This window comes from Polistes dominula, unplaced genomic scaffold, assembly GCF_049000335.1.
Source record: "Polistes dominula isolate Pdom_NZ unplaced genomic scaffold, Pdom_raw_medaka contig_78, whole genome shotgun sequence".
Taxonomy (NCBI): Eukaryota; Metazoa; Arthropoda; class Insecta; order Hymenoptera; family Vespidae; genus Polistes; species Polistes dominula.
Window position 1 is genome coordinate 530,695 of NW_028301042.1, and position 26,151 is coordinate 556,845.

Here is a 26,151-nt window from a genome sequence, read left to right on the forward strand (position 1 = left end):
ATATAATTTATAATATAATTTCTAATAAAATTAATAAAGAGACTTTTAATTTTTATTAATTTTAATTAAATACGAACGATAGACGACTCTCAAATTATAATTAATAATAATTAATCGATTAATATTTAATAAAATAGAAAATTATTATAATTTAATATAATGTGGTACCATTCATTTATATATTCTATAAAATAAAATAAAATAAAACAATTAAAGTAAAATTAAGAATAAAAAAAATTATTAAAGTAATAAATAAATTAAAATATATATATACAAAAAAAAAAAAGAAAACTCGTTAGCCGTCATTATTATTATTATTATTATTATTATTATTATAATCGAATAAGTACAACGATGATTTTAATTATTATTACTTTTCTTTTCTTTTTCTTTTTTTCTTCTTCATATTTAATGTTTCACACAAATCTTTCTTTCTTTCTTTCTTTCTTTCTTTCTTTCTTTCTTTCTTTAAAAAAGATTCAGGAATATCAATAAAAAGCATGAAAGAAATTTGTTCTTCTAATTCTAATCATTTCTAATACATCTACTATCTCTTTCTATACTTTTTATTTTAATAAACAACGACGACGCATGATTAATAATCAATAAAGCGTTTTTTTGTTTTTTTTTCTTATAAACACACGAATGAACACACACACACACATACAGACACACAGGAGACATGCAGACACACAAACATTCACTCATACACACGGACGTAGATCAAATTATTATTATTAATAATAATAATAAATATATATATATATATATATATATATATATATATATATATATATATGTATATATTTAATATAGGTACACTTCTTTTTTAATTATTTATTTTATTATTCAATTGTATTCATTTTTGTTTATTAATAAGATTTTATATATTTTCTTTTCTTTTGTTTTTTTTTTTTTTTCCTTATTTTAGGTCGATACTGATATATTATATAATTATTATAAATATATTATTATTTAATTTCTAAATCGTTAATATAATTTATTCAACTGAAATAATAAAATGAAAATGTTAAAAAATAGTCTGCTCGCTGTAAATTCTCTAAACGGGGAAGAAGGTGATTTTTTTTTAATAGGCGAATTCGTTTAAATAAAACGATATGATTATTAATAATAATCATTATTATTATTATTATTATTATTACTATTAATTAATTAATTAATTATTATTATTTAATATAGACTTCGGGCGCGATTAGATTCGATTTCAATACAAACATGATTTATTTATACATTATTTAATTATCTGCCTATTTTTTTTTTTAATTATTATTATTATTTTCTATTTTGCGATAAGAGGAACGTGTTCATATTTCTTATATTTATATATATATATGTATATGTATAATATGTATGTAATATGTATGTAATATGTGTGAGAGAGAAAGAGAGAGAAAGAAATGGAAAAGAGGAACAGAAAAAAAAAGAAAACAATTTACAGTTACTTCTTAATTTACAATCGTTAATAATAACAAACAATGATTTAAATATTTCATTATAAATTAAATCCAAATAAATGTTTTTTTGTTATATTTGTATATGTAAGTAACTGTTCTTATAAGAGAACTTCAAATATTAAAATACAAATTTTTCTAATTACATTTATCATTTTATATAACAAAAATTATTTGGATTATTGTTGTTGTTTGTATGTGGGTGTGTGTGTTTTTTTTTGTAATTAAATTAAATTAAATAATTTGATTTAACTGATATTTTGTTTCTTTTTTCTTTTCTTTTTTTTTTAAATAAACTTCGTCTACTACATTTAAACTTAAATTGTATCGTGACGCATAATTTTGATTTAATAATAATTTACGTATGGATATTTATTATTTATAAATTTATTATTAAATTATAACAAATTGAAAATAGACATTTTTTTCTGTTGTAAATTATCTATTTGAAAAATATCATCAATTATCTATATTCATTTAAATTATTATTATTATCTCTCTCTCTTTTATTATTTTTTTTTTGTCAATAGTTTGAATTATATATTATTTATTTCATTAATTAATTAATATAGCATATTTGGTATAAATAATAAAACCATTCGATCGTCAATCTTCACTCTCACTGGGGGTTAGGGGGTTGGTGGGTGGAAGGGGGTCTAAAAAAAACAGTCTACGTTCTCTCATTCTAAATCAAAAGCACAATAATGCCTCTGAATATATGTAATTTTAATAATATGTATGTATATATGCATGTATGTATATATATATATAGTTTCTGTATATTTGTTTGTTTTTTTTTTCATTCGTGAAACGACGTTAAAAAATATTATTATTAATATTATTTTTAATTTATAAAAACGTCGTGATATTTTGTTGTTTATTTGTTTGTTTGTTTGTTTGTTTGTGTCTTTCTTCTATTTTAACTTTTAATTTTTTATCTCTTTTTTTATTTTTTTTTTATTTTTTTTTTCTATTCATGGAAGCGACTTTATCATTATTTTATTATTTTTATTTTTATTTTTATTTTATTTCTGAACACGGTTTTAGCACCAAGAAAAATTCTTTTAAACTTTTCACTATTTTTTCTTTTTCTTCTTTTTTTTTTCTTCTTTTTTTTACTATATATGTATGTGTGAGAAGTACTAATAATAGTAGGTAGTAATAATAATAGTAAGTAGTAAGTAAGTAAGTAATTAATTAATTAATTAATAATAATAATAATGATGATAATAATAATAATAGTATGTAAATAGTAATTGTAGTAGTAGTAGTAGTAGTAGTAGTAGTAGTAGTGTGTTAGGAGGAGCATGCATAAATATTAATTATGCTATTGCACGAGCTAACAATTATTTTCTTTTCACCATTTTTTTTCTTTTTCTATTTTTCTCTCTTGTCTCTTTCTATTATTTAAATATATATATTTTTATAATAATAATAATAATAATAATAATAATAATAATAATAATAATAATAATGACAGTATAATAATAATAAATATTATTTTGTGTTAATTGCACAAATTATTTACATGTATACGTTATTTCAGTATGTATATATATATATGTATATATAAATGTATATATGTGTACGCATATCATCTCTCTCTCTCTCTCTCTCTATGAAATTACATGCTATGGGGGATTTCTGTTTTTATGTTTTTTTATTTTTAGATTGTCTAAATTATATAGGATATTAATTAAAACATGAAAGAGAGAGAGAGAGTGAGAAAATCCTACGAACGACAAAAATATATATTTAATGTCTTATTATATAAAAAAAAAAAAAAAGGAACTGCACAAAAGAAAGAAAAAAAAATATTCTGCAGCAATGAAAAAAAAAATATATATATATGCAGCTTTTGTCTTTAAGAAGAATTTAATTTCTTCAATTAATGTCTCTTCATGTTTTTCCATTCATTTTATTTCTAATGATGTTTTATACGTGAATTAATGATTAATGATTAATGATAATAATAATATTATTAACAACAACGAAGATCATACCTTGCAAAACTTAAATTATACAAATATTCATAAATTATTAATATATATGTAGTATATGTATGCGTGTAATTTTATATATATATAAAGAAGAATTATTATTATGTAAAACAAACTTATTTTAAATAATTATTTGAAAAAGAAAAAGAAAAAAAAGATTCGATTAAAAATTCATAAATTACAAGTTAAAGGAACGTTCATTGTATATATATATATATATATATTATATTCATTTTAAACGATTCTTTGTGTATATAAATGTTTAATATTAAATAATAATAATATAGAAGAATATTAATAATAATATAAATAAAAAAATAATAATAATAATAATAATAATAATAATAATAATAATAATAATAATAATAATAATAATAGACGATTTTCTTTTCTGAACGATAGACTAATGATAATAATAATAATAATAATATATCTCTTTTCCTGATGTCTATTATTTTGTTGATTAAATTAATGAATGAAAAATAATAATTAATTAATTAATTAATAAAGCCTGGCGTTTAGAAACAAAGTGCAAAATTGTATAATAAATTGATTTGTTTAAATCGTCCTGCACTAAAGGAAAAAAGGAAGAAACAAACAAACAAACAAACCAACAAACAAACAAAACAATTCAATCAACATCCATATCTCAAGACGATAATTACTCTAATTATCGTTAACTAATAAAAACTATCTATCAGTCGTAATGATTTGCTTTTGTTTTTTTTTCTTTTTTTATTCATTTATTAATAATTATTAATATGATTTTATTTATTTATTCGAGAGCTGTGATTAAAGTGACGACAATGATTGCGATTTAGGATTGGTATTATCTCGGTCTTTGCTTATTGAAAAATTCGTAACGAGATTATACGTAATATATAAATTAATTCATCTTGCATAATTATGTACATTTATAATTGTGTGTTGACTTTATTATTATTATTATTATTATTATTTAAAATAGTATTTTTGTTTTTATTCTATTCGCTGCCATGTATAATCAGCTACATTCTCTCTCTCTCTCTCTCTTTCTCTCTCTTTCGTTTATTCTATCATCCAGGAAATGATCATTAAAAAGGCAGTATCTTTTCTGTATATATATATCTATATGTATATGTATGTATAAATTAATAAATGATTTCATTAACGATCAACAATAATCAATCTGTTCGATTACTTATTCGTGGACATGCACAATGTGAAAATTAATGATAATGAATTATAATTATATTTATTTATATCTATATCAGAGAGAGACGGAATTGAGACGTCGTTATAATAATATTTAACAAAAAAAAAAAAAAAATAATAATCATCATCAATTCTTTTATAATTGTTCTTTCATGTTAGCTTGGAACTCTGTCATTAACAAAATGCCCCGCGCGCGATTACAACTTAAGATTATTGTTCATTGATAAATAATAAATGATAAATACGTTTTCCTATCCTTTCGTTCTAGACACTGCCTTTTTTTCTATTATTTTCTTTAATTACAATTTATTTCCTCTTTCTTTCTTTCTTTCTTTCTCTCTTTCTCTCTTTTTTTATTTTTGTTTTATTTTTTGTTCATAGCGACGAGAAATAAATGAGCTATGAGTTTGTTGAGTCTTAGTTACAAATTCGTCGTTGATGATTATATTGTAATTATAAAGAAGAATTGCCATTGTGTAAATGGACTACGTTTTTTTATTATTACCACCGATGTAACCATTGTTCAAAGTTTCAGGTTCGTTCATATATTCGACTCTTGGCGAATGGCGTCTATCTTTTCCTTCAATGTCAACGTCAATTTCTAAAGTGTTCAACGATAACGATGGAAAAGAAAAGTTTCTTTCATAATTCGCTAATATCATCGGACTACTATTCTCATAATCAGGATTTTTCTTGGATTTAGATTTGATCGATATTGGACTATCTTCTTGCGTTCGTTGTTGCTGTTGTATGTGTTGTTTGATCAAATTTTGTAGACTCGTTGCCCTTCCTGTTGACGTTTGATTATCGATTCCTTTTGATGTACTTTTAGCATGAATGAATGGCGAATTTTTAACAGATTTCAAACTATCCTCGACGAATGGTAAATTTAACGTATCTTTGCTCGACGCTAAAGAATCTCCTGAAATACCATCGAAATCATCGAAACCTGCTTTCAATGGTATCTTAGACAAATTCATGTCATGGAAGTTCGTCGTTGTTGTTTTAGAATTCTCACCGTATGGCTCTGTGTAACGTGGGCTCAAACTGTTTTTAATACTGGTTGGCTCGAAACTTGCAAAATCCCCAAAATCCTGACGTAAAGGAGAATCTTCTTCTCCTTCAGCTTCCTCTTCGCGAAACTCTTGAAGAGTGGTCATCTCCAGATCCCTGTTATTATCAAATTGATAGATACACCATTAAACACAGAACATAGATTAAACGAATATAAGTATAAAATTAGATTACTTGTCAGTTTGTGGCGAATGCGACATATTTTGATTTCTCGCTTCGATGCCTTCAGAGCTGTGATAAAAACTGACACGTTCAAAATCTTCCAAATTAACATCTGGTAGCAATATGGTAGCTATGTCGATGAAAGTTGGTCTTCTTGTTGCTTTATGGCACCAAGTACGTCTCATTAAATTGTAAAGAGAGTCTGGACAGTTCTCAGGACGTTCCATAACACCTCCCTCGATTACATATCGTAATACCTAATGAAAATACAAATCAATGTTACAAACAATCTCATTTATAGTATTATCATCAAAATTCAATAAACTCATTTAACAATTATATTTGAATTTTAACCTGGTCATTCGACAAGCCTTGATAAGGTTGAGAGGCAAGAGTTACCATTTCCCATAAAACGACACCATAACTCCAAACATCGGAAAAACTTGTAAAGACGCCATCCTTCAAGCTTTCCGGTGCCATCCACCTTACAGGTAAAAGACCTTTGGTACCTTTACGATAATAATCAGTCTCATAGATATCCCTGGTCATTCCAAAATCACCGATCTTGACTGTAAGATCTTCGGCTACCATACAATTTCTTGCTGCCAAATCTCTGTGAACAAATTTCTTTGCAGCAAGATAAGCCATGCCATCGGCTATTTCAATTGCCATTTGTAATATTCTCTTCAAAGTCGGCGGTTGTCTTGAGAAATTTTCACAAACGTCAGGTCTATGACTTCTCAGGTAAGTCTTCAAATCACCATTCACCATGAGTTCCATTACTACCAATGTAGGTTGTCCCTGAGATACTACACCGAGTAATCTTACCACGTGATGAGTGTTAAAAGCTCTATTAATAAAAATATAAATAATTACATTTCAACATAATCATTGTGATCAGAAAAGAAAAGAAAAGAAACAAAATACTTGCTTCATGACAGACGCTTCGTTGAGAAATTCTATTCTTTCTCTATCAGTCGCATTCTCATTAACAGTTTTAACAGCACAACGAACTTCAGGTTTCCCTTTAACAACGTCTTTGGCTAAACCTTCGTAAACCATTCCAAAAGACCCATTTCCTAATTCTTTCAAAACTTGAATTTTCTTTCTAGGTACTTCCCATTCGTCGGGCACGTAAACTGAACTCACGTATTCGGGATTAACAGTTGCTATGAGTCTAACACTAGGAACGTTACGCATATACTTTTTTTTGCAGAAATAAAGGACTGCAGGTGACAGGATCACGACCAAAATACAAAATATCGACCAAAATAGTACCCAATAGAGTCCAATATTGGATTCCTCGATGAAGAAATATGACGGCTCGGTATAATTTCCATTTCCGGCCAAGCTGGTAGCTCTGACCTTAACCGAGTAATTGCCAGGTGGAAGATCTTTAAGATAGTAGACATTGCCAGATGCATTGAAATCACGTCTGGTGATGCAAACTACCGTTGCTTTTATCTGTAAATAGTATCAAGTTATCAATTAATCAATTACATATTTTACAATGTTAAAATCAATGTTATTATAAAAGAAAATATCATTACATTTAGTATATCAACTCTCTTATATTCGATTTGATAAGTAACGATCAAACCATTGGGTTCCGATGGTTCTGCCCAAGTAAGCTTAATATCAAAAGTATTATTCGTTTTTATCTTAGTCCATTTCAATGTATTAGGTGGAATATTATCAGCTCCTTTTAACGGTAAAGTCCGATAAGTCTTCATACTCTTAGTCGAGCAAGTATCATTGGTATCATTTTTCACAACTTCACGACAAGCTTGTACTTCGATGTTATAATAAGCAAAATGTCGAAGATTTTTCACAACGTAACTGAGATTTGGTGTGGGTACTATTCTGTCGAATGTGATATACGTATTGTTTATCATCTCTTCATTTGGATATTTTTTCTGCAAAGCTTCCGCCTATCGTTAAAGAAAATAATTATTTAATAAATTATTCTTAATAGAAAAGTGTAGTTAAGTTTTGTTTGAATATAGAAATGATATTATTATATACCTGGGTGATATTTTGTTCCATCATTCTGACTGCTCGAAGTATCTCAGAAGTGTCTCGTCTTCTACGAGCATCTATTCGTTTCACATAAACTTGATTATGTAAAGCATCCTCAAATGCAATAGAACTTGAAACTTCTTTTTCGCGCATCGATTGATCCAATTCCCTATCAGCACAATCGCAGGAAGCTAAGTCTGGTATTTTAACTAATTCTTCTTCAGCACGTTTTCTTTCTTCCTCAGCTATGACAGAGATCGATTTTTTCTCTGGCAAAGGCATTGCTAAAAAAATTACGTAAGATTATAAGATTTATAATAATTCTATAAAGAGTTATTATTAAATAATATAAAACACTTACGTTCATCGCAGTAGTTTCTTTGATCGATAAAACTGGAATCATCTTTTACCCAACGTCCCATAATTCTGTAATGCGTAAGATTACCATTCTTTTTTAAAGGTGGAGACCAAGAGATTATAATTTCGCTGCTAGAATTGCTACGAGTTGTAAGAGCTCTGGGTGCACTGGGTGCATGGGGTTTGGTGGTAAAATATGTAACTTTGCTTTGAGCACCTGACCTCTCTGTAGCGATGGTGTATGTTTTTACATAAAATGCGTATTGCGTGAATGGTTTCAATTGTGTTAGGATGTGAGAGAGGTATGTTGTTTTTTCTGGTTCTGTATAATTAGGAGTAACAGATTTGGTAGTTCCTTCAATGGCAGAAACGTCATCAACTCTCCAACCATCACCTCCACAAGCATCTCTTCCATCATACATGGTCACATTTTCATTAGGTGCTTCGATAAAGTATACAACGTATCCCAGTAACGATCTGGGATCATGATGAGTGAATTGTTCCCATTCGATCAATGCTGCATCCGATGTAGTTTTGGTGACAACTGTTTTCAATTCAGTAACATTACAAGCTACTTTATCTCCATTGCTGTTAGGTGCAACTTCGAGATCAGTAAATTCTTGAAGATGTGCCTTTTTTCTCAAAGCTTCAATCTTATAAAAGCAAAGCTTAGGATTGAAATGAAAGAATACTTTGGCTGGCCCGTCTTTGGAGTAAATAGCAATATTAGGGTGCGTACTCCAATCCCAAAGTTCTTGAAGATTTTGATTATCCAAAACAGCAAGAGTATATTTGTTGTTGTCCAAAGAATTTCCTCTTATAACTCTGAGACTCTTTAAAAAGTTCAACGATATCAGTGGAAAACTTCTGACAATTTTCAGATAACCATCGATCTCTTCTATCATATTCAAACTATCCTCCAACTCGTTGACTATGTTTTTACCACCTCTTATTTGAATCTCAAGGCTACCAGTTATGTGAGTACAACCACGTAACTTCTGAGCTGAAGCAATACTGTCAACACTGGTACCACGACATTCTTTTAAACAAGGACCCTTACATTTTCTACAAGATGTCTTGTTGTTAACTTCTTCATCCATGTATCCAGCAGGACACTCAATTATGCAACTACCATTGAATGGTTTATATGGATAGTCTTTGACAATACTTAAAGCTTCACGTGGCTTCACCATTCTACGACATTCATCCTCACCAATGCAACGACGATTCATAAACTCATATGTACCTTCTGGACATCGTTCTCCACATTGATTAGGTCCAATTAATACATTCTTACAAACTTTGCAATCATTTGCTGTTCTTCCTGTACAACCTCCCAAACATGATGGATGACAGCACTGACCTGATGCATCGCAGGCACCTTCCAAACATCTGTCGCAAACTGTGAAGCATCATTTTTAAATTAGATTTTGATTGCAACGTAAATGCAATTATTTATTTAGAAATAAAAATACTTACTTCGCTGACAGTGTTGTCGATTCCAACAAAATGTCTCATCAGGCTTATTGCTAATCAATCTTGTAGTACAATTTTTTTCACATATCGGACAATCATTCTTTGGTTTATTTCCCTGTCAAATATAACAATAAAAATGATTAAATTATATATGTCAATAAAAAAATGTCACTTATATCGAACAAAAAGTAAGGTTAGAATAATGAATTGTATGTACACTTACATGAAATTATTGAAAACTAAATAATTTTCTTCATTTTAATAGAATAAATGTAATATTTATATGCACACATGTATTTGAAGAAAAAGTAAGGTTAGAATAATGAATTGTATGTAGTACACTTACATGAAACAATTGAAAACTAAATAATTTTCTTCATTTTTATAGAATAAATGTAATATTTATATGCACACATGTATTTGATGTATAATAAATGATTTTGATTGTTGATATTACAATGAATTAAATTCATTTTGATTGATTTAGAATAAACTTTCTTTCTCACTGATATAGGTTATTATCGATTCTTCGTAAAACTGTTATCTCGTTTGAAATCTCGAAACGTTCGGTCGTCCGATTACTATCGACTTCGCACTTTTTCTCGACACGTGAAATATTACACGTTCAAATAATAATAAGAATAAAAAGAAGAAGAAGAAGAAATACACACGCGTGCCACTCGAATTTCATTTATCCTACGTCATTTAACTTATCGTCTTTCTTTCTCTCTTTTTTATTTTTTCTTTTTCTTTCTTTTTTTTTTTTTTTTATTCGTCTTACAATACGATTAAATTCTTTCACCACGTGTAAAATGATTCTTCTTCTACACACAAATTTCTTCACTCAAAAAAGACTTTTTTTTAGTTTTTTTTTTTCAACTTATACTTCAATTTTATTAACATATTAATTGTTTGAAATATTTTGTTTAAAGGTTGCATTTACTTTTGAAATTTTTACAAGTGTATCAGTCGGTAAAGTAGACTCATCTTCTTTTATTTTCTATTTAAATTGATTCGACATTTAGGAATTCTAACTTTTTTTTTTTTTAATTTAATAATGTATTGTTTAAAAAAATTTATAAATTTATAATATTAATTCGATATTAAAGTTATTATTCATTCATGTGTAAAATTTATTCCGTCTTGAATTTAAATTGTAAAATTTTATCGGTCGGTAAGATAAACTTTCTCACTCATGAAATTCTCATTCTTAAAAATTTCATTAATCTAATCATATTATTTCCAAATAAATATAATTAGAACATCAAGAATTTTTTATTGAATTATCTCAAAGAGATAAAAACCCATTCAGATTTAAATTATACATTTAAAAAAAAAAACAACGTAGATTTAATCGGTCGATAATAAAGATACCACTCTTATCAATGGTCACATTGTGTTGATTATTTATATAACAAAATTATAAAAATTGACTATAACAATAATTCTAAGAAATAAAAAATAATATCAAAAACAATCGCAACGATATTTCATAAATAATTAAAATAAAATAAAAATTAATTAAACAAATCAAATGAATTTACATATTTGTCGTGTATTGTTCAAATGAATAAAAAACTAATGGTAAGAGTATAATATAGAATAAAATGAGAAAAGAGAGGGTGTATGTACTACACACACACACACGTATATATATATATGAAGAGAGTGGACCGAAAGGGGGTGGAAGAGGGAAACACATCGCGAAGGTCGAAAAACAAATTGCGAAAGGCTGAGAGTTACGCTGCTCGTTTCGTTCCGAGTGTGTTGTTAGTTGTGTTGTTGTTGTTGTTGTTGTTCCCAACACTCGTCTTCTTCGTTGGTTGATTCGAAGGAAAGCACGCGTGTTTGCTTTTCCACGAAACATCTTCTAGTTACAGAGGACAATGCCTTTATGCGGATTTTCAAGGACTCCAACGCGACGACCCATCCAGTTCCGAGGCTACGCCACGTTTGTCTCTTTATAAATGTACATACGTGTGTGTATGTATATATATATATATATTTGACACACAAACGTACCACGTGTAAATGTTCTCACATATGTACACACGTGCCATCGATATTACTTATACACTATACTATTAAATTCTTTCGGCCATTTTTATGACCTTCAAATCGATCAAGTTCGATCCAGAATTTAATCGAATTTATTCCTTCCTTTTTTCTTTTCTTTTTTTTTGTTTTTTCTTGCAACGAGTCGGAAATATTTATGATGCATTTTATTAGATCGATTTATCGAAAGTGGACGTTGTTGTTTTTAAATAAAAGGATTCCTTGTGCATATATATGAGTTTAAATGTGTGCGTATTCATTTGTTCATTGAATTATTTAAATATTATCTTCAAATTACTTTATTATAACATGTTAAAGTTCGCAATAGAAAGAATGATTGTATTTTTTGTTTGTTTGTTTCGTTTCAAAAGTGAATATGAATTTTTTTTTTATAAAATTAAAATGTATATATTGGGATCTCTGGCAGGGCAGGGAGGAGGGAGGAGAGGGGCGTGGCGTAGCAATTCGACCTGTCTACTCTAATTTTGAATGAAGCCACCAGATAGCGTATTCAAGTGTTAGAGATCCCACGTGGCGGCGTAGCAATTCGATCTATCTATTCTAATTTTGAATTAAGCCACCAGATAGCGTATTCAAGTGCTAGAGATCCCAATAAATAAATGATAAAATATTTGTTTGTAATAATAATAATAATAATAATAATAATAGAAAAATAAAAAATTCTTACCGATATGACGTGTTCACCTTTCCCAGCTTTGGCAATGATATCCCAATCGATGGTGTCAACGTAACAAAGTGCTGGATTTTTTTCAAAACGTACTGAACCACGTAGTATATCGGTCAACGAATGTAAACCGATTTCTTGCAGGTGCATCATCTCGAATGCAACTAATGCATAATTAATAAATAAAGAATGACCACGAATCAATGTTAAGTTTGGAAATAGACGGCCGACGCTTCGTAATCCGTTTACTCTGAAAAATAAAAATAAAAATAAAAAAACAAAATCGAAACAACAATTTAAAAAAAAAAAAAAAAAAAAAAAAAATCAACACTTTTTATTAATATAAATAAATAAATAAATAAATAAGACAAAAATGATATCTAATTGTCAAATTAAGAAGCCAACGTTTAAAAGCACATATGTATATTTTCTCATCAAATAATATCTACCTGAAAGTATCTCTCTGTGTGTGTGTATATAACCTAAAAGTACGTGTGTGAGTATTTAAAAAAAAAAAAAAATAAAAAAATAAAAAATAAAAAAGATGGAGTATTTTTAATAGTATTTTTTGTTTTGTTTTACAAACGTGTCAATGAAAAGCTGGTAAGATTCGTGCAACGACTCCATTCTACCTCGTTTCGTGAGATCGTAAAAAAAAATACAAGGGGGGGAAAAAAAAGGAAGAGAAAAAAGGGAAGGAAGACAGGGGGAAGGGAAGGGAAGGGAAGGAGAGAGAAGGGGGGATAAAAAGGAGGCAGAAGCCGCGATAATAACAAGCCGCGTGCCTGAGAACGAGTTTAGTGACCTGAGAAAGGGGTTGCAACCGAGTGAAACGTCTACTCCGTTCTACTCGACCTTTTATAACTTCTCGATCGTTGCATACTTCTCTAACCGACACATGGGGTGGGGCAAAGGGGGCCACGAAGATCACTTTAATACACGTACTAAAAGTTTTATTAAAAAAGAAAAAAAAAAAGGGAGAGAGAAAAATTATTATATTCCAACTTTTATCCTTTTTTTTTTGTCTCATTCAACTTATTTGTAATTAAAAAAAAAAATCAAAAACGATTACGATTTACGATTAAATTGCGATCTGGCAAGGGCGTGGCATAGCAATTCGACCTATGTACTGTAATTTTGAATTTAGCCACCAGATAGCGTATTCAATTGCGTTAAAGATCCCAATATGAAATAAAATTATTGTTAAATTTTATATAAAATTTGCATTGAACAAAATAAAGAAATAAACACACAGACACAGACATTAAAAAAAAACAAAATAATAATAATAATAATAATAATACTTTGATTTAAAAGAATTTTCGTCGTTTGATATTAAATATAATTACGTAAACAGAATTAAATGCTCTCATGCGTTCGTTTATGTGAAGGGGAGAGGAAATGGGAGAGGAGGAAGAGGAAGGAGGGAGGGTGGTTATTTTATTCACATTTCGAGAGATAATTATTGATCACAGCTTACCTGTATAAAATGAGGTATTCCGTTATTTCAACCAAATCTGGAAAGGTGAGATTCGCAAAGGCCGAATCGTCGGCATGATCGATTAGGAGAATTTGGACGAATCCTTCGACTACTCGACATCCTTGCAGTCTTGAGAATTGATTCACGCTGTTTCTTATGTCTATACTTTGGCACACTGTTTAATCAAAAGAAACAAACAACAAGACATTTCTATTAGATAATAGATAATATACAAATATTACATGGTATTAGAAAAAATAAGACCCATTTTATACTTTGTTCAAATTCACAAATAAATTAGTTTGTATATGTATGTATGTGTGTGTGTTTTATCATACGATCATATTTCACATATCAAGATGATTATTATTATAATTAATTATCTTCATTAATAATGTAAGAAGTAAAAAAATAATATATATATATATATACTCATATTTCCTCCATTCATATTTTATTTAATATTATGTAGATTCATATGAAATAAAATACGTGTTTATGTGTATGTGTATGTGTATGTGTGTAGATTCACAGGTTAATTCCAATGCCAGTTGGTGATATTTTTAGCACGACCTGCTAGCATCGAGCACGTCGACCATTTTCGAAAGGGTTGCTTGTAGCACCAGACGGCGCGTCTTCAACTATATAAATAAATTTCTAATGTCTATTTATGTTTTGTTTATTTGTTATATTATCAATTATAAATATGTCTATGTAAATTATAAATATAGAAATATATATATATTATTATTATTATTATTATTATTATTATTATTATTTATTGAAATTTGATTTGGGTTGAGTGTAAGTTTTAGGGGGGGAGTGGTGAGTTTCATCCAATTTTTATTAAATTATTTTCAAAGTATTTCACTATTCTAGTAAATTAATGTTGTTGTGAAATTAATTAATTTTATAAAAAGATAAGAAAAGAATGATTGACATTTCCCAAATTAAATTCGTGTAATAGCAACCTGATTAAATCATCAACCCTACCACCAACCACCACAATCACCATTGATAATGACAACACAACATTAATAATCTGAATTAATTTATATAAAATAATTGTAATATTGTAGATATATAGTACCAGGAGGAATCCATTTTCAATGTGTTTCATTTTGATACCAACATCCTCTCTCAACCAAGAAAGAGAGAAAGAGAGAAAGAGAGAAAGAGAAGAGAGTCTTAAGGCAGCCTACTTAAGAAGTTGCACCGGTCGATGCATTCCAGACTCTCTGTTCAAGGTTACTAGCCATTCACCTAAAGGCCGAAGTACTCTGCTGCCCTGACTTGTTACCTCCTCCTCTCTTTCTATCTTTCTCTTTTTATCTTTTTATCTTTTTATCTTTATTCTTCATTTTTCTCAATATTTTACCCTCTATCAAAACTTTTCCATCTTTTCCTATTTAAACAACAAATTCAACTTGAATTATTTTGATTCATTTGCAAAATGTAATTCTTCCACTTTTTTTTCTTTTTTAATTTAATTTTTGTTTTATACTATAATCACACCCTAATCTATTTTTATCTCATCTACTTTGTCGAACACGACAAACACAAGACGCACATTAACGCCACCGCAGCAAACATTTCACTAATGCGCCAATAAAGAGCAATCTTGTTGTTCGCACACAATAACCATGTTGTTTGCACATAGCAACCGTCAGGGTTTCGTCAGGGTTTCGTCAGGGTTTCGTCAGGGTTGCATCAGGGTTTCGTCATTTTTTTAGTGCTACGAAAATGCGTATTTGGGATTTGCCAAAAACAGAACAAGATGCGAGACATCATTTCAAGGTTTCGGCAGGGTTATGGCGACAGCATCAGGTGAAAGAAAAATAGAGACTGTTTTGAATCTATGGTAAATTCTATATCGGCCCATTTTCCACCGAAATCCGATTGTGACTACTTTTTATAAATAAAATCTGTTCAATTTTAAATCTGTTTAGATTTTAAAATAAAGCTTCTTTTTTTTTCCTCTATGATTTGTCGCAACAATTTAAGATTTAGATTGCGCAACAATTTAAATTGGCGCATTAAGCGGAATTTTGCTGCGATGGCGTTAATACGTAAGTACCATATATATCTCTTTGCCCATCATATTTTTGTTATATTCTTTTTTTCTTTTTTTTTTTTTTAACCCACACACACACACATATTTTTCATTTCTAAGAACCTCTTCACCCTTCGTATTCTACCGCCCCCCCCCGACCACCTCTACTTCTCCTCTTATAATTATTATTTCTTTTTATTTTAACTTCGACTTCTTTTCAACATTGATGAGAATCAACATTGTCCCTCGTATCTTAACTTCTTTCACATTCCATTCCTCTCTTCTTCTTTCTTCCTGTCCCTGTTCAACCCCACTCACCGTTTCTCTTTCTCTTTCTCTTTCTGAGTCTATCTATCTTGTCCTTCTCAGACTCTTTTTCTTCCTTTAAACATTCCTCAGAATTCGTGCGTAGCAGCAAAGCAATGTAGAATACCCTTTTTTTTTTTTTGCTAAGGAAACTTCTTTGAAGAAAACCGGTTTCTTTCAACTATGTGTACGACCACCAAGAAAGTCTAAGTTATTGAGTAGAAAAAGAAACGGTCAGAGAGAACCGACTGATTGACTAAGTGAGACTGAGACAGAGAGAAACAAAGAGAAACAGAGAGAGAGAGAGAGAGAGGGAGGGAGGGAGGGAGAGAGAGAGTTGCCGGATCTTCTAACCAGCTCTTACTCTACCATGATAGAGACAAATTGTTGAAAAATGTTTTGTAAATTTCTATTCACGACACCGTGTATCGAAATTAGAAAAGAAAAGAAAAGAAAAAAAAAATTCGAGATATAGATAAGAATAAAGATAATCATAAGATAGATAAAACTAGTGAGTGAGATGTCAGAATAACTATGTAAATTATCTTATCTTTAACACATTTTATTTAGAAAATTTACCTTATCCAATCTACAAACATTGAATTAGAACGATAACACAATCTATGTATTTATTATTATTGATGTATTAGTTAACTGTGACACGTACTAAAAATCATAAAAAAGAACAAAAAAATAACTCAAATGTTAGTTAATTTCAAAGTACGGGGTTGGTTTTCAACAAGTAACTAAATATTAAATGTTATTTTATTAAATAAGGGTTATTATTCGATACGTATTGGGATCTTTAGCACTTGAATACGCTATCTGGTGGCTAAATTCAAAATTACAGTACATAGGTCGAATTGTTACGCCACGCCTCTCCCCCCTGCTAGAGATCCCAATACGTGTGTGTGTGTGTGTGTTGTGTGTAACAACTATAAAGGGATATAGGATATGGTTAAACAAAACAAAAAAAAAGTAGTAACAATAGAATTATAGAAAGAAAAACGGAAGTCCCACGCATACTCGAAGGGGAAGGGGAAAAGGGGAAGAGAATCGTACGAGTATTTCTCAATGGTGTTTTACAGTATATATCACAAACAGAACGTGTAATATATATATGTGTGTGTGTGCGTGTTATTCCAACACGTTCATCGTTTCTCGTCTCGTAATCTTAGTTTATGGTATCGCTAGTCCCAATACTTAGAAAGCTGTTAGATAGCTTTACGATCCCTCTTCTATCATATTTTCTATTTCTGAATTATGGGGAATGGAATATTAGATAAAACTTGCTTTAGAAACAAATCTTGCTTTTATTTCTATGATGTTAAAAGCGTTGCTGTGAGACTTTCTTATCAAACTTGCACTTTTCTTTTTGCAACTACGCCATTTTGTTATTTTTAAAAAAATGTTTGCACATTAAACATTTAGTCATTAGCGACAAGTTAATATAATAATCCGTTTGAATTTTTGGTTTCAAATGACTACGGAAGGCTCGTGTGTTTTTTCAAGACAACCTACTTTTGTTTTTCGAGGACTCCATTTTGATTTAGAAAATCATAAACAAATTGATGTAAAATGAAGTGAAACAAAATATGTTTCTGTACACACACTTTGAGACTTTAATAATAATAAAAAAAAAAAAAGGAAGATGGTGAATAAGAGTAAGAAAGAAGGAAAGAAGAAGTAAGGATCGTCTAGACAGCAACTTCCGGTATCGTTGGGACGGTGGCCATGTTACGACAGACCCCCTTTTGCTTCTTCAACACCTAAGCTACGTCGTTCACTCTCCTCTTTTGAAGGTGAATGACCTCTTTCGGTATACCTTCTTACTTTTTCGTCACTTATTAAATTACAACTTTCAAATCTAATTTCTATGGTTTCAACATTTTTTTTTCTTTTATCGTTGTTGGATCATCAATCTCAATAAAATATGAAACCACATTACACAAATATAAATATTAATAAAACAATTAATTCATTAAACATTGTATTGGGATCTTTAGCGCACTTGAATACGCTATCTGGTGGCTAAATTCAAAATTACAGTACATAGGTCGAATTGCTACATCACGTGGGATCTTTAGCACACTTGAATACGCTATCTGGTGACTAAATTCAAAATTAGAGTACATAAGTCGAATTGCTACATCACGTGGGATCTTTAGCACACTTGAATACGCTATCTGGTGATTAAATTCAAAATTAGAGTAGATAGGTCGAATTGCTAAGCTACGCCACGCCACGCCCCCTGCCAGAGATCTCAATATGTTTTTATCTAATATAATTCTAATCAATTTAATTAGAAATATGTGGTGGACCAGTGGTGGACCAGTGGTGGTTGTGGTTATGGTGGTTGAAAAATAATAAAAAAATAAAGAAAATAAAATAAAAGTATAAACGAATAGAATTCTTTTTCTGGCGGAGTATTTGGCCTGGTGTCTTCACCTTTTAGACCGTTGTCACCAAATTAGATGGACTTTGGCTCGAGAAGGTTCATGAGAAAAAAAAATAGAAGTTTAGTATATGTACACAGAAAAGAGAGGAGGAGGAGGAGGAGGAGGAGGATACGTGATTCGATCAATGGGCTTCTTGCCAAGGACATTAAAGTTAATTTCAAGATCCTGATATATTATTCGACATGTGAAATAAATTTTCATGAAAATAAATTCAATTGAAGAAAATTATTTCAATTTTTTGTGTTTTTTTTTTTTTAATCAAAAATATAATTATTTATTTAAATATATATATATATATATTAATATCAACATTTTCATTTAAACAAATAATAATTGTATTAAACGTGTTTGAAAATAAATGATAGGAAAAACATTAAGAAGAAATAATTTTCTAAATGACCACCATACCCGAAAAATTTCACACATACACACAACATACACAAACATCATTTCCCCTAACGTCGACGAAGTATTATTTTCTATTAGAAAAAAAAAAAAAACAAAAAAATACATAGAAAAGAATACTAAAAGAGGGTACTACGTGTGTGTATTTGGATAGGTTTGTGTGTTTGTGATGGTAACGGTGTATATGAATACATGTACGAAATTCCCCTAACATCGATATCATTCCATATAAGAAAATATATATATATATATGTGTATATACTAAAGGAGGGTGTGTATATTTGTATGTATGTATATATATATATGTGAGTGTGTGTGTGTTCTAAGGAGTACGAAACTACGACGCAGCACTCGCAAAAGTTCATCGGCCTGAGCCACGCGTTGCTGCGTCGTTCTAACCGAAGTAACGAAATTATCGAACGAGAACGTTCCAATATTATATTTATTATTATTATTATTATTATTTTTAAATATTATTCTAATCACTGTAAGCATATACCTAAAAATTTCAACACTTATACATGAATTAAATTAATGAGAAAATAAATGAAACACAAAATAAAATTATAAAGCCTAAATACCAATATTGGTACTCATATAAAAATTATATTAATAATAAAATAAATAAAACCTAAATAAAATTCTTAATCTTAAATATACCAATACCTATATAATATAAAAATACCTAATATTATTCTATAATAATAATAATAATGAATAAAAATTAATATTACTAATAAGATAAATGAAACCTAAATAAAATTGTAAATCCTAAATACCAATACTCCTATAATATAAATTATATTAATAATAAAATAAATGAAATCCAAATAAAATTCTAAATTCTAAATCTCAATACACCTACTTATATAAAAATAATATTAATAATAAATAAATAAAACACAAATGAACTGAAATCAAATCCTGAATCCTAACTTAATTTTCTTTTCTTTCATTTCTGCATACTTTCATGCATACATAAATAAAAATGATCTAAGAAATAATATATATATGAGATTGAAAGTATTTTTGAGGATCAATTAAGTACCTGTCAAGTTAATTAAGTATAATATTTCAAAGACAACGACACAATGATGACGATTATGATTGAGTCGAAATTGACATTGATGACCTATCTAGATCTTTCAACTGATATTTCAAATGAGACTACTAAAAAGATCAATTGATCTCACGATCATTCGATCAATGATATATATATATATGTATTTATATATACACGTGTGTGTGTATATATCTATATATGTATGTATGTAAATTTGAAACGTGGGACGACACACGTCTTCTACTTTTTGAGAATGGTCAATAATTTTACAGTCGTGTTGTTAACTCTTACGAGAAAATGTGATCCTTCTTTCTTAATCTTACACATACACACACAAACACACAAACACACACCAATTATAGATACAAACATTTTTTACTAGTATGCAAGTAAACGTTTAATTTTCTATAAATTATATAAAGTTAATATATATATCTAGATGACATTTAAAATAAGATAATTAATAAGATTTATAATAAGATAAATTTAATATATTTTTTTTTATTTATTGAGAGATATTCCATTAAATTTTCCTTCTCTCTCTCTCTCTCTTTCTCTTTCTCTCTCTGTCTGTAATTAAATTTGTAATTTCCTTTCATTTAGAATGATTTTTCTTAAAAAATCATCAACATCACCTTTCGAATATGATCTGTGAAAGATTAAAGTAAAAGATCTCTTTTAATTTATTGGTAAAGTTGAATAGAAAGAAAAATAAATATATATATATATATATAAAAAAAAAAAAAAACCACTAGAAACATGTTTAAATATCAAACATGTTGCAACGATCTTGCCTGTACCGTTAGAGTATATCTACTACACGATTCTACCATAAAACATAGTTGCATAGCTGCATAGTTACCATACTTGCATACTTCCAAGTATACACACAAGCACACATATATACACTATGTAGAGAAACGAAGTTATTTGCTTCGTTATTTTTTATTAATTTTTTTTCCCCGTCATTATTATTATTATTATTAGTATTAGTATTATTATTATTATTATTAACATCATACAAATATTTAGAAAGGTTTAATATTAAAAAAAAAATAAAAAATATAATAAATAAAAATAATTAAATAAATTATACACACACACACACACAAAAAGAAAAGAAATAAAAATCAAATCATTGAAATACTGTATTGCAATTTTAACATTAATAAAAATAATTAAATAAGATAATAAATATAATAATTTATGAAACATTTAAAATAATCAGAAATGATTGTAAATGTAATCATTAAAATACAGTAATAATAATTCTCATGTTATCTATTCAGAAAAATAATTGAAACATTTAACATGATCAAAAACTACAATCATATGAATGTGAGAACAATATTCATATGTTGAAATCAAGTAATATTGTAATTAAATTTATCTCTCTTATTTTTTTTTTCTTTTTTGGTATCGATTATATAACATTATCAATACCATAAAACACCCATACTAATACTAATAATAATAACAATAATAATAAAGATAGAAGAGAGAGAGAAAGAGAGAGAGAGAATGATGGTGGTAAATGATAAAAATTTACATGCGATTGTATCTACTTAGTTTTGTCCTCGTTCTCACTTCTAGACCACCCATTCACCCACCCACCCCTTCTTCTTCTTCATCTTCTCTCCCCCTTCTCTTGCAACGTTTCTTCCACAAGCCACCCCCCCCCCTATCATTTTCCATCGTACGATTTTACGCTCGATATGATTTAAAACGCCTAAGTTTTATGGATATAATGGCCATGGGCGATTGGACATCGTAAATCTACTTGTGTACCATTCGAAACACACATTTCTCTTTCTTTGTCTCGATCATTTTCAAGGTGGAACACAATTCTTCCCTTTTCAGTCCCTCCCCACGCACCCCTCCCTTCCTCCTCCTCCTCCACCTCCTCCTTTTCTTCTTTTTCAGTTAATATATAAATTAAATTAAAAATCTATATTTCATTACTAGAACATCATTTGGAAATCATTTTCTGTACAAATTTATTGTTTTTTTTTTTTTATTATCCTCCTCCACCTCCACCTCGACATTCTCCTCCTCATATTGTTTCTACTCTTCCTGTTTTTCAGTTAGTATATAAATAATATTAAAAATGTATATTTAATTTCGAGAAAAAATACACAATTGTCTTCATTTTCACACAAAAAAAAAAAAAAAAAAAAAATAAAATAAAATGAAATTACTCTCCGCGAACAACTCAATAAATGCATTTATATGCATATATATTTATTTATGTATGGTGTGTGTGTGTGTGTGTGTATTGAAAAAGAAAAAGTTGTTCAGATAAGATCTATAGATGTTGAGAAATCTTCAACTTCCGAGTTGTATTATTTCGTTAACCGGATGAGATCGTTTTGTCAAATCAATGATATAATATGTCGGCCTAAACCTCGTCATATCGTATGATATTTCTATCTACATGTCACTTCTTCTTCTTCTTCTTCTTCTTTTTATTCCTTTCTTTCTATCTTATTCTGTTTAATTTCGTCTCAATGTATTTCTTTATTTGTGTATATCAAAATGAATTTTGTTTTGCGATTAAAGAAACAAAATATAATAAAATAATGTTTTTTTTTTTTAAATTACATTTAGAATTTCAAGGAATACAATTTGTACTAGAAGCAAATGTTACAAAAATGTATCCTCGAATGTGTGTGTGTGTGTGTTTTTTTTTATTATAAACAAAAGAAAAATAATAATAATAAATTAATAATTTAATTAAATATATAATTTGTTAAATAGTTTAACGGTAATGGACAATTAAGGCAAATATTATTTCATATCTTTGTCCAAAATCCGCAAACTGTATCATCTTCTACCCAAAAAAATTAAATAAAAAGAAATACAACTATTATTATTATTATTATTATTATTATTATTATTATTATTATTATTATTAGTATTATATAATAATTTAATAATAACTTAATAATAATTAATAATAATTATTATTAATAATAACTATCATCTACCCAAAAAAATTACATAAAAAGAAATACAACTATTGTTATTATTATTATTGTTAATAACTTAATAATAACTTAATAATAATTAATAATAACTTAATAATAATTTAATGAATTATTATTATTATTATTACATAATAATAATATAAAAAAACTACATAAACAAAAATATGATTTTACGATATGTAAAATGGCTACTTGAAAAATTGTTATTTGTTTGTTTCTTTTTTTTTCTAAAATATATTTTATTTCATCTTCATCGTTGAAATCATTTCTTTCTTTCTTTCTTACTTTCTTTTCTCTTTTTTATTTTTTATTTTTTATTTTTTATTTTAAAAAATAAATAACACGAAATGCGTGACGTGCGTATTTTAAATATTCATAAGGTTGTTTTCAGTAATTAAATTTGATTTTGATTTATTTCTGACAAGATCACCGGTCGTAATATTCCTCACAGAGAAATATTTTTTCAATGATAATTTAAATGATGAATGAGTTTATTAAAAAAAAAAATAAAAAAATGCGCAAAGATTTATTCAAATTCGATAAATAATCGAATTGGCACGTGGCGACTACTACTGTTTCAAACGTAGTTTTAAAACCACGTGTTTATTTCGATTTAAATGTCATTCAAACTATAACTAATCCAAGAATCAATTTTCTTTTCTTTTTTTTGCATTTATTATTTATAAACGAAAGATGGAACAACTTTTTCTTTTTAAATAAAAGAAAATTATGCATGTGCGATATTTGTTGTTGTTTTTTTTTTTATACTAATTACGAGTATGATAGAAAAGTAAAATTTGTTTTATATGTCGAACTTTGTCAAACTTTTGCAAACCCTTTAAATAATTATTTAAATAAAATAATGAAATAATAAAAAATAAAAATAGCTGATAGGTTTAACAAATAATCAAAGGAATTTTATATAAAAAATCCATATGTTTATATAAATAAAAAAAAAATAGAAAAGAAATACAATGTGAAATAAAGAGTTGTACTCATCCCCATCTTTTTGGGGGTATCCAAACTTTTCAAATAATAATTACAAAAAAATAAAAAATAAAAATAGCTGATAGGTTTACAATATACCCAGGGGAATTTTATATAAAATTCATACAATTATATTAATAAAAAAATAAAGAAATAGAATAAAATATGAAATAAAGAGTTGTTACTCACCCCCGTCTTTTTTGGAGTACCCAACCGAATGTTTTCTTTGCAAACTTGCAACAGCGTTAGGCAGGAAAGTTAATGCAAGGAATAGGGCAATACTGAACGCTAATCTCCAATAACACAAATTTTTCCACCGTACAACACTAGAAGCGTATCTTGAATTTTCTCCACGATTTTGCATAGACGAATAATTATTTTCTCTTGTTATCCATTTATCTTTGTCATCTTTTCTTCTAATACTCTTCGATGATACTTCATAAAACGAACGACAATATTTCGGAGACGATGACGTTGACGATGACGTTGACGTTGATGACGATGAAGATGAAGATGTTGACGATGAATTATTATAATAATTCGTATCAATTTCATCAAAACGATGATCAGACGAATTCAATGAAGATCCATGCAACCTTTCACAAAGTACACAAGTTCTCGTTGCAAATTGATGATGATTATTATTATTATTATTATTAATAATACAGTCATCCTTATTTTCATGTTCTTCCATATTATTCATTTTACATTCCTTATTATTCATCGTAACACCGTTCGAACAACGACAACAACAACAACAAAAACAATAACCACCACTTGGACAACAGAAGTTTGCTGTTGTTGATTGCTGATCGTCAAGTGTACTACTGATGCTTCTTGTTGTACTCCTAGTTGACTTCCTACTACTACTACTACTACTACTACTACTACTACTGCTGCTACTACTACTATTACTACTACTGCTATTTCTGTTTAACTCCTCGTGTATCTCCATTCTGCGCATGCGTCTTGAGAAATACATTTTTTCTTCCTCCCCCTTTTTTTTTGTTGTTGTTTTCTTCCAAATTTTTCACTGCCAAAATTTGTCCAATCCTTTCTCAAGTTTATTGTTTATCTCTTAATAATAATAATAATATTAATGATGATGATGATGATGATGATGATACTTCATTAAATAATTTGGACAATTTGTTGTAATTTGAAATCATTTGAAATCCATCAAAATTTCGTGACGATGAAAATGAAGATGACGATGACGATGAAAATAAGACGATGGTGTTCATTGATTTGTTGTTTTGATCATCATTAATGTTGTTGACCAATGTGTTTTTCAACAAATTCGTTGAAATAATAATAAAACAAATAACTATTGTTGCTATTAATTTATCAATAGTTGTTAATTTTCGTCTTCTTCTACGTCCTCCCATCAAGAATTCGTTCGTGCGTCGTTAAATACGACGGATTCCCACTAATTGCCGTTTATTCGATTAACCAATTTCTCCTTGTCGGTGTGTGTTGTTACCACTACTATAACAGGACCCATATTATTCTTCCTTGACACTTGATAATAATATTCTTCACGAGTAGTATCTCACACTCATCAACAACTAACACATGACAGAGTAAAAAAGATCCCCCCCGTTGTTGTTGTGGTTGTGGTTGTTGTTTGATTTCCAATGGTTGTTTCAAAGTTTAACAAAAAGTAAGGGTTGAAAACGGAAGATTCAAACAAACAAATCAGATGACGAGGAATTGCTTTAATTTGGTCTTTTTTTCTTCTTCTTCTTCTTCTTTCTTCATCCACCTTTATATATGACTCCCCTCCTTTTATTTTCTGTAAATGAAAAATTTGATTTGTTAATTTGATGATTAAATTTATTATTTTCGGATTTGTTAATTAAATGTAAATTGTGTTTAAAATATTGCGATGATGATATTAGAAATCATTCAATTTTC

The 26,151-nt window shown here is 28.4% G+C and overlaps 1 protein-coding gene across 1 annotated transcript; it reads right to left on the reverse strand.

Annotated features, from left to right (window-relative positions):
* Positions 1-4,187: 4,187 nt before the first annotated feature.
* InR-2 (insulin-like receptor-like) lies at positions 4,188-25,500 on the reverse strand. Its single transcript, XM_089175058.1, has 11 exons — positions 24,424-25,500; positions 13,975-14,149; positions 12,498-12,744; positions 9,758-9,869; positions 8,283-9,680; positions 7,928-8,205; positions 7,453-7,833; positions 6,834-7,366; positions 6,257-6,752; positions 5,915-6,159; positions 4,188-5,836 (listed from the first exon to the last, which is right to left on the reverse strand). Exons 1-11 carry the CDS (start codon positions 25,214-25,216, stop codon positions 5,152-5,154), a joined length of 5,343 nt encoding a protein of 1,780 aa, XP_089031184.1. The 5' UTR covers positions 25,217-25,500; the 3' UTR covers positions 4,188-5,151.
* Between the last annotated feature and the right edge of the window lie 651 nt (positions 25,501-26,151).

Excerpts from the sequence above, each read along its gene's own strand:
- InR-2 (XM_089175058.1), bottom strand. The coding sequence starts at position 25,216 with ATGTATTTCTCAAGACGCATGCGCAGAATGGAGATACACGAGGAGTTA. Across the intron at positions 12,745-13,974 it reads GAATACCTCATTTTATACAG|AGTAAACGGATTACGAAGCG; the intron begins GTAAGCTGTGAT and ends TTTATTTTTCAG. Across the intron at positions 7,834-7,927 it reads TGGAACAAAATATCACCCAG|GCGGAAGCTTTGCAGAAAAA; the intron begins GTATATAATAAT and ends CTTTAACGATAG.